The following is a 13257-nucleotide window of genomic DNA, read 5'->3' on the forward strand; positions in this document are numbered from 1 at the left end:
CAAGGATAGGCAGTGGCGCCTCCAGAAATTTTTCATAGGGGTGGCCAGATGGGGCCACTTAAAATCTTGGGGTGGCCAAAACTAAAAGCCATAATTTCGGGTTTTCATTATATTATTGCAGTAAAAAGGTCAGGGGAAAACTATCAGAAAGACTTAAGGACACGGCTACTGATATACTTTGGTGTAATGTGTAATATTTGATGTTACTAATGATTCAATGTGCATAGTCCATAACTGTCCAGTCAACATTTTGAGTTCTACAACAATTCTGTTTTATTGTGTTATGTATACAGTATATTAAGCATAAGGTGTACATTTAACTTGGGCTGTCAAACGATTAAAATTTTTAATCGAGTTAATCACAGCTTAAAAATTAATCGTAATTAATCGCAATTCAAGCCATCTCTAAAATATGCCAAATTTTTCTGTAAATTATTGTTGGAAAGGAAAGATAAGACAAGACGGATATATACATTCAACATACTGCACATATGTACTGTACTGTATTTGTTTATTATAACAATAAATCCACAAGATGGCATTAACATTATTAACATTCTTTCTGTGAAAGGGATCCACGGATAGAAAGACTTATAAAAATGTGAGTTGGTTTATTGTGACTAAATATTGCCATCTAGTGTATTTGTTGAGCTTTCAGTAAATGATACTGTAGCGACTTAACTGTTCTGCCCAAATGCATGATGGGAAGTGGTGCAACCATGACTGTGTGTGGTGGCTGCAAATTAGTGATGCACGATAATACATTTTTCAACCGATACCGATAATCGATAATTTCCTTCTCATTCCTACCGATAACCGATAATATCAAGCCGATAATTCTATTAAAAGATTTATGTCAAATTTTAAACAAAAGAAAATATTACTGTGCAAAAACATAATTTATTGCTTTTTTTTTTTTCAACATAAAATACGAACAAGTCGTCAATTCCAACATCTAAATAATGACATTGTCTGACATTGTGTAATGGTAAACCTTTGGCAACAATTACTTACAGAGTAAATACCTAAGTTGCACAAAAATGTCTTTAAAAGTAAGCCATTCCTAACATAACATTAATACACTGCAAAACACACTTCACTTCTGTGATCCTCTTTGTTCCTTAGGACATCCACCACACGGTGGCGCCTCTTTATGTTGTATGTTCACTTTCTTCTTCAGTTGCTACCTACTTTTTGGGGAGTCAAGTGTAACCATGTGTGCGTGGTCCGTTGTACTCCCAAGTGACGAGTGGTTGAGCTGGATTTATTTATTTTTGTCTATTAAAAGTGCATAAGTGGACGTCTTCTCCCTTTTTTACCTTTTATGCACTCATCCTGCCCTGACAAGCGTTACTAGTCAGTTTTAAGTGTAAATCTATTGGAAATAAGTGAAATTATCTGCCAGCGCTTCAGGTGTATTTCTCTCAGATTTCTTGGAAGAAAAATAGCTAGCTGAAAATAATCTTAACAGCCTTACTTTAAGCAATACATTATTATACTTAATCCTAAAAAAAAACTTGGAAGAAGAAAAGATTCTGAATATTTGTGGCTACAGAATATTATTGTTATTTCATTACAACAGGAATGTGCATATTTAAATTAATAAGTGCCAATAAGTTTAGATTATCTACTGTGACTGTAATTGAGCAGACAAATAAGTTAAATTAATTTGAAAAGTGATTGCTAATGTTATATGCTTTGTTGCACACTGCGAAAATGATTAACTCAAAAGAGCGAGATGTCATGTACCCATTCTGCAGCGCTTTGTTTACATTTGCGGCACTCACGAGGCTAGTTGCAAAATTGTTGAAATTATTATTTAAAAAAATACAGCAAATGTGACACACAGAACGGCTTGCTAAAATTTGCTTAAATATATTGTTCTACGTAAAGGACGTCAGCCAAGGTCGGACCCCCCCACATTTTTACCACACCAAATCTGGCCCCCTTCGCAAAAAGTTTGGACACCCCTGGGTTAAAGTAATGATTATTGACCTGTCTGTCTAAAATGCTATGTTTTTATTCCCCCAATTATACCAGTCGTAAAGCATAATTTATTATTTATTTATAACTCTAGCAGGATTCTTTTTTTTTTTTTTTTTTTTGAGCTGCTGCATATAATTAATATTTTTTTTGTTTGTAAGATGTTTATGTTTACGTTGAAAGTTTGCACTTAAATTACTTACCTCTTGTGTTAAAAACACCGGGAAATACAGTAATTGAATTACTGCACTTTATTGTTGTCTGTCACTGGAGTTTTATTTTGTTATCAATCCCATCCAACAAAATGACGGTCATATAGTAAGCCTTTTTTTTTTTTTTCCATAAAAAAAAATATAACATTGGTATGAAATTTTGTTGTTTAATTTTGCTATATTAGAAATGTGGTCTTTTTATATGTTTAAAATACTGTACAAACACACATAACAAATATTTACTATCGTATCGTTTTCACTCTATCGAACTATCGTCCTTACACTGTACCGAATCGTATCGAATCGCTCGGCCTTAAAAATGTATCGTTTTTTTAATCGAATCGTAACCTGTCTATCTAGATACATATCGAATCGGCTTCATGCCAGAGATTCCCAACCCTACTATCCACATGTATATAGTTTTTGTGCATTTATTTATTTTTGATGCCCTCTATGGACAATAAAAGTAATATTGTGCTAAGAGCAAAAGTAATTGTCATCCGCATATATATAGTAAACACATTCTAATTGGAATATTTAATATGGACAAGTTAGAGCCTTCAATATGTTAATAAATCATAACATATACATTTTTTTGGAACACAACATGTTTTTACAATGGCATTATCAAATTGTTTGTGACACATAGGAAAAAAGGTTCCAAAATGGGACGTTGCATTGACGTGTATTACCTAAGTCATTTCTTAATGTTTTTTACATGCGACCACTCAAAATGTTCAGTGGCATCAGACCTATCCATACATATAGTTTTTTATTTATTTTTGATGCCCTCTATGGACAATAAAAGCAGTCTAGTGCTAAGAGCAAAAGTAACTCATCTGCATTTATATGAAAAACACATTGAAATTGGAATATTCAATATGGACAAGTTAGAGCCTTCAATATGTTAATAAATCATAACATAACATTTTTTTGGGAACACAACATTTTTTTACAATGGCATTATCAAATTGTTTGTGACACGTAGGAAGAAAGGTTCCAAAATGGGACGTTGCTTTGAAGTGTATTACCCAAGTCATTTCTGAATATTTTTTTTACATGCGACCACTCAAAATGTTCAGTGGCATCAGACCTATCCATACATGTATAGTTTTTATTTATTTATTTTCGATGCCCTCTATGGACAATAAAAGCAGTAAAAAGCAGTATTGTGCTATGGGTAAAAGTAACTATCATCTGCATATATATTTATAAAATAAAAAAAAAACACATTCAAATTGGATTATTCAATATGGACAAATTAGAGCCTTCAATATGTTAAAAAATCATAACTTAAATTTTTTGGGGGAACAACGTTTTTTGACAATGGCATTTTCAAATTCTTTGGGACACTTAGGAAAAATGATGATATCTCCCAAACCCCTGCGCAGAATTGAACCAAAGCTCACCAAATATCTTGAATTGTGTTATATTCTAATAATTACATTTGGAAATTTGGCTCTGTGACATTTGGTTAGAGTTTCAAAAGCCATACTCTTTTGCGCGAGATCAGTGCACTTTGGAAGAGAAATTTAATTTTGATGATATCTCTAAAACCGCTGCGCAGAAGTGAACCAAACTTCACCAAATGTTGAATTGTGTCGTATTCTAGTAATTACATTTGGAAATTTGGTTCTAGGACATTTGGTTTGTGCGAAATCTTAAAATGAATCTTGAAATCCATATTGACCTCCTTAGGCGGAAATAAGTGCGATATGGAAGACAAATGTGATCTTGATGATATCTCCAAAACCGCTGCGCAGAAGTGAACCAAACTTCACTTAATGTTGAATTGTGTCATATTCTATTAATTACATTTGGGAATTTGGCTTTGTGACATTTGGTTTGAGCGCAATCCTCAAAATGAGTTCCAAAAGCCATACTCACCTCTTTAGCGCGAGATCAGGGCACTTTGGAAGAGAAATTTGATTTTGATTATATCTCCCAAACCGCTGCGCAGAAGTGAACCAAAGCCCACTAAATGTTGAATTGTGTCATATTCTAGTAATTACATTTGGAAATTTGGTTCTAGGACATTTGGTTTGTGCGCAATCCTCAAAATGAATTTTGAAATCCATATTGACCTCGTTAGGCGGAAATAAGTGCGATATGGAAGATCAATGTAATACTAATGATATCTCCAAAACCGCTGCGCAGAAGTGGAACAAACTTCACTAAATGTTGAATTGTGTCATATTCTAGTAATTACATTTGGAAATTTGGCTCTGGGACATTTGTTTTGTGCGCAATCCTCAAAATGAGTTCCAAAAGTCATACTCATGATATCTTCCAAACCACTGCTCTGATGTGCCTTTTGAAGTTGTGCCTACACTCAAAGATTCATGATTGATTATTCAAAGAGATACCCGTGCGTGTGCACGTGCACATTCGGGCAGACACACATGCACGCGCGGACACCCTGAATATGTTCATACCACACACACACACATAGTAAGTACTGTTATCTTAGTAAAACACCTATTGTCAAATCTTCTCTTTCTCGCATACATGCGCGCGCACACTCATTACATACTCATACTCATGTGCACGTCATTGGTATTGCGTTCACACATGCAAGCAGGCCTGAGCTTTTGATCCTAAGCATGCTTTATTGCTTTGGTATCAGAATGGAGACAGACGGCGCTCATACGTCAGCTTAACCAAAAATGATAGTTAGCTCTCTAGCGGCATCTGATGTATTATGGCGTTTATGACTCTCAAGTCAAAAAAATTAGTTTTCACATGTAGTTCAACCGCCTGTGAAGGGATGCATTGGGTAATTGAGAAAAATGCACTGTAACACATTAGGGGTACAGGGCATCAAAAATACATGGAAAATTAGCATTTATAATGGATGTTAATGGGAAAATAGAGTCCAAAAAAGGGACTGTTTTTCCTGTGGGTGATAACAAAATGTATTCCCACATATAATTATGACAATAATAATTTTGAAATTCTTGAAAGAGAAGATTTTTTTGGACAATTGGGCACCATTACAGCGATTCTCAATGGCTTTTTCATATGCTCTGTCTTTGATGTATATCTTGCTAAAACACAAAAGTCCCAAAATGGGACGTTTTTCCCACAAGGGTTAAATATGTAATATATATAAACCGCTTTCCCAAAAAGTTGGGACAAGAGTGAATAGGGAATAGTGCCAAAGTACAATATTCTATTTAGAATACAAAATAGATGACAGATCAAAAGTTTAATTTATAAGGACAAATGTTGAAATTTGGCACTTCAACATTTCATTGTTTTTATTTACAATTTATAAAACTAACGTATTCACTGCCTTTCAAAGATTTGACATCTTGCTGTTGAGCATGCTGTCTTGTATACCAGTTATCCCCAACCACAGGGCCGCAGACCGGTACGAGTCAGTGACGCATTTGCTACTGGGCCGCAGAGAAATAATAAATCATTTGTTAACGATCACAATCTGGCCTGTGACTGTGGCCTTAATGTATCAATATCCCTGTCTACTCTATAAACTAATCCGAGTAACTGTAAGTTGCTATCTAGTGGTTGGCCGCAATTACTAGTGTGTTTGCAGACCTATAGCAGCCCAGCGCCAGTCAATGTAAACAGTAACTTTAGCTGCTGTGTGCTGCGGGCGGCGACGTCTTTGGACAGCTTTTTTATGGGGGAAAAGGCCCCCTGCTGAGCCATTAAAGGACCATACAACCAAGTCCATTTTGCATAATATGTGGCTAAAAGCTAGAAAACGAGGCAACAAATGCGAATGCACTGAACGCATCATCATACCTCATGGCGAACCGTAATGCTAAAGCCAAGAAACCTCATTATGCTTGCGACCGCGTATATTTGCCGTCAAGTTTTAGGAGAGCCCGCTGTTTAAAAAAAAAAGGTTTATTCAGCTTATGGTGAGTGACATTTTCCCTGCACTTAATATTCATTTTTAGCCCCGTCGTGTTATTTTATATCTACTGTCATTTTCTGCCACACATTGCTGGTCCGTTAAAAAAAAAAAAAAAAAAAGGCACACGTTACACGTCCGTGGTGCAAAAAAGGAGACCACTGCTGTATACAATACAAAGTATAGAACAGTTAAGTTAAGGAACATTACAGTAAAATGGTGCTCCGTTACCTTGAAGTTGTGAGGATGTGTCTCATACACCAGGAGGTAGTGTTTCCTCCCAGGTAGGAATTCCTTTCTGTGTCTTCGTATGCAACTCCAATTCTGAACTCAGTCCTGTCGTCCACCTCTACTTCCCAGTAATGCTTAGTTCGCACCGGAATCAAATCCCCAAGGATTGCTACGCACCTAGTAAACGAGCGCTTCATGAGAAATTGTAGGATTCGGAATATATATATATATATATATATATATGTGTGTGTGTGTGTGTGTGTGTGTGTGTGTGTGTGTGTGTGTGTGTGTGTGTGTGTGTGTGTGTGTGTGTGTGTATATGGCGGAAAACACTCGGGTGACTTCAAGTTCCGCTCTGAGACCCCCAATTTGGCCGAACTAAAAAAAAATTTGAACACGAGCAAGGAGGGCATTTAAAAAAATTTTAAAAATTAAACAGCAAAACCCTAACTGGAGGTGAGCGCACGCAGGAGCAAAATTAAAAACGCCATGATTTTAATGAGATACAGTGCCCTCCATAATTATTGGCACCCCTGGTTAAGATGTGTTTTTTAGCTTCTAATAATTTGGGAAAAAATCCCACATAAATAATTATTTGACATCAAATAATGTGTGTCACAATTAGGCTACGTTCATACTACAGGTCTTAATGCACGAATCCGATTTTTTTGTCATATCCGTTTTTTTGGCGTGCCCGTTCAGACTGCCTTTATCCATTGAGACCGTTCAAGTATTACGCATGCGCAATAATTCGCAGTCCGACACCCGCTAAGCAAGAAGACCCGCATGCGCAGAACCATCAAAACAAATGACAGACGTCATCCGTCATTCCAGGGATATCATATTTTGCTTTTCAAAAGGTGGACACAAATAACAGACATAAATAATCCCCGTTTAGGCAAATATTCAAAGTTTATATGGATCGATAGCATGCACGCACTGTCCGTGCACGTCACACACACATACGGGCAGTTTGTCCCGACTCTCGGCAGTGGAGGCAATGTTGAAATATTGCTCACTTGGAACAGAGAGAAAACTGAGCATTCTCAGGCTTATCCTCAACCCATTTTTATTTTTTATGACTGTTGTCAAGCTCAGCTCTTCCTCAAAAGCCGTGTTCACTGCAAGCTAGGCGCTAATAACGCACAGGTGCATCGCTACGGTAACGACTCTCTCGCTATTTGATGACGTAATTGCTGCATGAAATCTGATTTGCGGGACTGGACAGTACAGACCGCCGCGACAGTCTGGAAAAATGTGGCCCAGATCGGATTTAGACCACATATGAAAGTGACCCAGATCGGATTTGAAATGGTCCCGTTCTATGCGACTTGTCACGTTCAGACCGTCAAGTTAATGCCTCACTCGAGTCGGAAAAACACGAAAAAATCGGATTTGTGCATTAAGACCTGTAGTATGAACGTAGCCTGAGAGATGTCCCGATCCGATATTTGGATCGGATCGGATGCTGATATGGGCAAAAAAATGCGCATCGGTATCGGATCGGAACACGGAAAAAAATTCCGATCCAGACTTCCGATCCAATTTTTTTTTTCAAGTCCGGTCCGGGTTTTCCAGCGCACCGTTTTACATAATCCATTCCAGTTTTTGCTTCGGTTTCCCTAAAATCCGGTCCACATTTTACGGCACACCTTCAACACACTACATTTACATTACCGTCTCCCAATTTACCGAGAGACTTTCTCTGTAAAAATGTCAGCTGTGTGGGATCGTTTCACCTTAAACAACATATGCCACAATAAAGTCAAGCGTAGTGGTAAAGCTATAAGAAGTTTTAATACAACCAACCTAATCAAGTATTTAGCGAAATACCACCACAAACAATATGAGGAGTATGTTGAGAAAACCGAAGACAAAATGAAAGGTCCTACGCAACTAACGCTGGCAGAAACTTTTGCTATGCGTGACAAACTGGCACTCGACAGTCCCAAAGCCCAGGGAATAACAGGAGTCATTGCCGAAGAATTCATTCTGGATGACGAGACATCATCTCACGTGAGTAAAGACGCACCATCCAACACGCGATTCGGCCGTGGAAGATTCGAGAACGATTCACAAACATCCAAATTCCGATTATTGAAATATGTCAAGTAAAGCGGAACTAATACACCGCTCGGTCTTCGGGACGCAATGAGAAACTGACCGCATTGCGTCCCGAAAGTAAACATAACTTGTCTTTGTCCCGGGTAATGCCAATGCTCAACTCACGGCTTTAGCTCAACTCATGCCGCTAGATAAAAAACACAAGAATACCTGACTGCTGCTGATAGCCGCTACAAACTACGTCAACGTTGTTTTACTGGAGATAATAGATATCATATGTATGTAGAACAAGATGCTACACGACAGACTCGACTGCGTTAGCAACATTGAAGTATTGAAAACCAGATGCGTTAGTAAACAGCCGCCATCTTAAAGCAGAAGACTTCCCTAGTAGGCTGTTGTGAACCTTCCAAGCGAACCTAATTAACTTTTTATCTCAAATACTCCTAAATCGGCAAAATCTTGACTTGAATCTATCTTCAAAAAAGTTTTAAAACTTTCACATGTCGAAAGTAGACAGAAGGGAAATTATGGAATAACGGGAGAAATTTAACAACTTTAACAGTTGATTCACAAAATTAAATGAATTGAATGTAGTTTAAAGCTGCTGATACCAAGTGGGGACTTGAGTATTTTATTTACCGTTTTAAAATGTTAACTTGATACTGAAATAGTCGTTTATTTAAACCTGAGAGGCTTTTTATACAAATTTTGTAACTAATGCACGAAACATTAAAAGCATCTAATAGCTTGGGGGATTTGGGGGATTTTCCACTGAGGTTGTTGGTGTGTTTTGCTTTTAAGACAGTTTACAATATTATTTGCATATTTTACTGACTGACTATGCCATTTCTGTTTGTTATTTATAATGTTTTGTGTTTGTCCCTGAATAAACAGGTCAGTTTCTTGTTACCAACTGTTGTGTGTTATTCAAACTCACCTAATTCAGCTGGCTAGTTGTTATCAAGAGTACTGAAACCTTTTTCAACATGAGTCTGACAACTAAGTAAGGAGGCTAAATAACTTTAAACTTTAACACATGCTCAGATAGGTCAGTATCGGTATCGGCCAGTATCGGTATCAGATCGGAAGTGCAAAACAATATTGGTATTGGATCGGAAGTGCAAAAACCTGGATCGGGACATCCCTAGTCACAACTATTAGCAGCCCTGGTGTTAATACTCTGTACAACCCCCTTTTGCCAACAAAACAAGGTCTGGGGACTGAGATGGCCATGGCAGGAGCTTGATTTTGTGTCTGGTGAACCATTTCTGTGTAGATTTGGCCATATGTTTAGGGTCATTGTCTTGCTAAAAGACCCAGTGACGACCCTTCTTCAGCTTTCGGGCAGAGGGCAACAGATTTTGATTTAAAATGTCCTGGTATTTCAAAGCATTCATGATGCCATGCACCCTAACAAGGTTCCCAGGGCAAATGGTCCCAGGCTTCAACTGGGACCGTGTGCTTTGGTCAGATGAGATTTGTGGCACGCCAGACCCACTTAGAGTGTTTGTTGCCAAAAACCTCAATCTTGGTCTCATCTGGGACCGTGTGCTTTGGTCAGATGAGACCCAAGATTGAGCTTTTTGGAACCAAACACTCTAAGTGGGTCTGGCGTGCCACGAAAGACGCGCATGCTGAAAAGCACCGCATACCCACTGTGAAGTATGGGGTGGGTCAGTGATGCTGTGGGGCTGTTTCGATTTCAAAGGCCCTGGGAACTTTGTTAGGGTGCATGGCATCATGAATGCTTTGAAATACCAGGACATTTTAAATCAAAATCTGTTGCCCTCTGCCCGAAAGCTGAAGATGGGTCATCACTGGGTCTTTCAGCAAGACAATTACCCTAAACATATGGCCAATTCTACACAGAAATGGTTCACCAGACACAAAATCAAGCTCCTCCCATGGCCATCTCAGTCCCCAGACTTTGTTTTGTTGACAAAAGGGGGTTGTACAAAGTATTAACACCAGGGGTGCTAATAATTGTGACACACATTATTTGAAGTCAATAATTATTTCTTTATGTGGGATTTTTTCCCCACTGAATAAATGCACTTATATTAAAGGTTGGATTTCTCTCTTTTTTCCATTAAGGTCCCATATTATTTGAATTCAAAAAAAAAATATTAGAAACTAAATAACACATCTTAACCAGGGGTGCCAATAATTATGGAGGGCACTGTATTATTGCGTACTTACCTCGTTTCGATCCAAAAACTCCATGTAGCATGTATCATCGAGTGTCAAGACACAGATGTGAATGGCCACAGCCGGATTTTTGGGGGATTTTATGGGTGAAACATGGTAATAAGGGTCGCAATGCTGAAATCGCAGACATCAAAGCGTGGTCGAGATCTTTTTCATAAATTTACCCTTTTACACATTTTTTTTTCTTCTCGATTTTTCTTTGTTTGGATCGGTTATCATCTCAAATAACAGGCAAAGTGCGACAGCAACAATAAAAATACATATAAGCGATAGTTATGAGGTACATATCCGTGACTTATTTACAGACACTATTTTTTTCCATTGTGACATAATTTGTTTAAATTATGCAAGTGAATAATTTCTTAGTCGTTTTTTTTAAATGAAATATTAGACATCAATTAATGATTCTAAGCTAAAAATGAGACATTTCAAATTATAGATATAATTACTGAGCTTCTTATGGCTTGGTTGAAACAAAATACAGCATTTTATTTTAAAAAGAGGTGCAAGAGCAGAAACTGCTTTTTCAGCCTTGTCTGTTTTCTCGCACCCCTCTATAAAACAAACTGCTGTATTTTAAGCCAAAAGACCTGTTGTGTCTGATAGAACAATATGTCTATATGCTGCCATAGCACATTCATGGCACATTAAGCCCGCCAACTATTTTTAATTTGTCCCTTTTACCCTGGAAACCCCTGTTTACAGACGTCGCCTAACTGCTTTTGTTTCAACCCAGCCATAAAAAGCTCAGTAATTATTACATTTTTAGCTTAGAATCATTAATTGATGTCTAATATTTCATTTTAAAAAATACTTTAAGAAATTATTCACTTGCATATTTTAAACTTTTAAATTATGCCACAATGAAAAAAATGGTGTCTGTAAATAAGTCACGGATATCTATCTCATAACTATCGCTTATATGTATTTTTTTTTGTTGCTGTCGCATTTTGCCCGTTATTTGAGATGATAAATAATCGATCCAAGAAAAGAAAAATTGAAAAAAAAAAGTTTAAAAGGGTATATGAAAAATAACATCTCGACCACTTTTTGATGTCTGCAATTTCTGCATCACGACCCTTGTCCCTTGACATGCGCATTAAGCCCCGAACTATTTTTAATTTGCCCGTTTTACCCAGACGTCGCACCCCAGCCATAAAAAGAAGGTAAGTAATCACATTTATTTAAAATGTCATTTTTAGCTTAGAATCATGAATTGGTGTCTAATATTTCGTTTAAAAAACTACAGAAAAATTACAGGCGCCATGACTTTAACGAGATATTATCGCATACTTACCTTGTTTCAATGCAAAAACTCAATGTTGCATGTATCACTGAGTGTAAAGGATTTTGGGGGGATTTTATGGGTGAAACATGGTAATATAACAAGGGTCGCGGTGCAGAAATCGCAGACATCAAGGAGTGGTCGAGATTTTCTTTTTCATATATTTACCCTTTTAAACGTGTTTTTTCAATTTTTCTTTGTTTGGATCGATTATCATCTAACATATCGGCGAAAATGCGACAGTTAAAAAAAAAATACAATTAAGCGATAGTTATGAGGTAGATATCCGTGACTTTTTTACAGACACCATTTTTTTCATTGTGACATAATTAGTTTAAAAGTTTAAAATATGCGAGTAAATAATTTTTAAAGTTGTTTTTTTTTTAAACGAAATATGTGACATCAATTAATGATTCTAAGTTAAAAATGACATTTTGAAAAATGTAATTACCTTCGTTTTATGGCTGGGTTGAAACAAAAGCGGTTGCGTGACGTCTGTAAACGGGGGTTTCCAGGGTAACATGGACAAATTAAAAATAGTTTGGGGGCTTAATACGCCATGAATCTGCTATGGCAGCATATAGACATATTGCTCTATCGAACACAACAGTTCTTTTGGCTTAAAATACAGCAGTTTCTTTTAAAGAGGCGTGCAAGAGCAGAAACTGCTTTTTCAGTCTTGTCTGTTGTTTTCCGCCATATACATATATATATATATATATATATATATATATATATATACATACATATGTCTTTTTTTCAAATTTTTTTATAATGATTGTTTTAGATTGTTTTCTTTTTTTTTCCCTTTTTTTTTTTTTTTTTTTTTTTTTTTTTTGGCTAATTTGCGCATTTCTGACCATTTTCCTCATTTAAAACTTTTGCTTTATGAAATTAGTGTGGCCTGTACATCACCTGAAATGTGATGTCCACATATACAGATGCCAGATCTCAATCATATGTATATTTATTACTTAAATTATAATGTTTTACAAATATATACATACATATATATATATATATATATATATATATATATATATATATATATATATATATAAAATAGCATTTAAAACACAAAACCAGAAAGACTGGTTATGGTAACCAGAGGTGGGTAGTAACGCGTTACATGTACTCCATTACGTTAACGAGTAAACTTTTTGAGAAAAATAAGTTTTACTAAGCCATACTTTTTACTTTTAGATTTGTGAAGAGAAAACATTACTCTTACTCCGCTACTTTGGACTACACAAGAGTTACAGGTTTCCTCATTATTCCACATATTAGATTTATTTATTTTTTGCTAGTGATGCTATTGCCAAGAGTAGGGCTACTAATTTCACCAATGACACGTCACAACAAAAATCACATGATTCCATTACACCAATCAG

The 13257-nt window shown here is 36.6% G+C and overlaps 1 protein-coding gene across 1 annotated transcript in view; it reads right to left on the reverse strand.

The window, feature by feature from the left end:
* LOC130915663 (fibronectin type III and SPRY domain-containing protein 2) overlaps positions 1-13257 on the reverse strand; it is a 32434-nt gene that overhangs the window by 8300 nt on the left and 10877 nt on the right. Inside the window, exon 12 of the mRNA XM_057835636.1 lies at positions 6307-6483. Coding sequence (XP_057691619.1) covers positions 6307-6483 — 177 coding nt within the window. The remainder of the gene's footprint in view (positions 1-6306; positions 6484-13257) is intronic.

Source organism: Corythoichthys intestinalis, chromosome 1 (genome assembly GCF_030265065.1).
Source record: "Corythoichthys intestinalis isolate RoL2023-P3 chromosome 1, ASM3026506v1, whole genome shotgun sequence".
NCBI classification, from domain to species: domain Eukaryota; kingdom Metazoa; phylum Chordata; class Actinopteri; order Syngnathiformes; family Syngnathidae; genus Corythoichthys; species Corythoichthys intestinalis.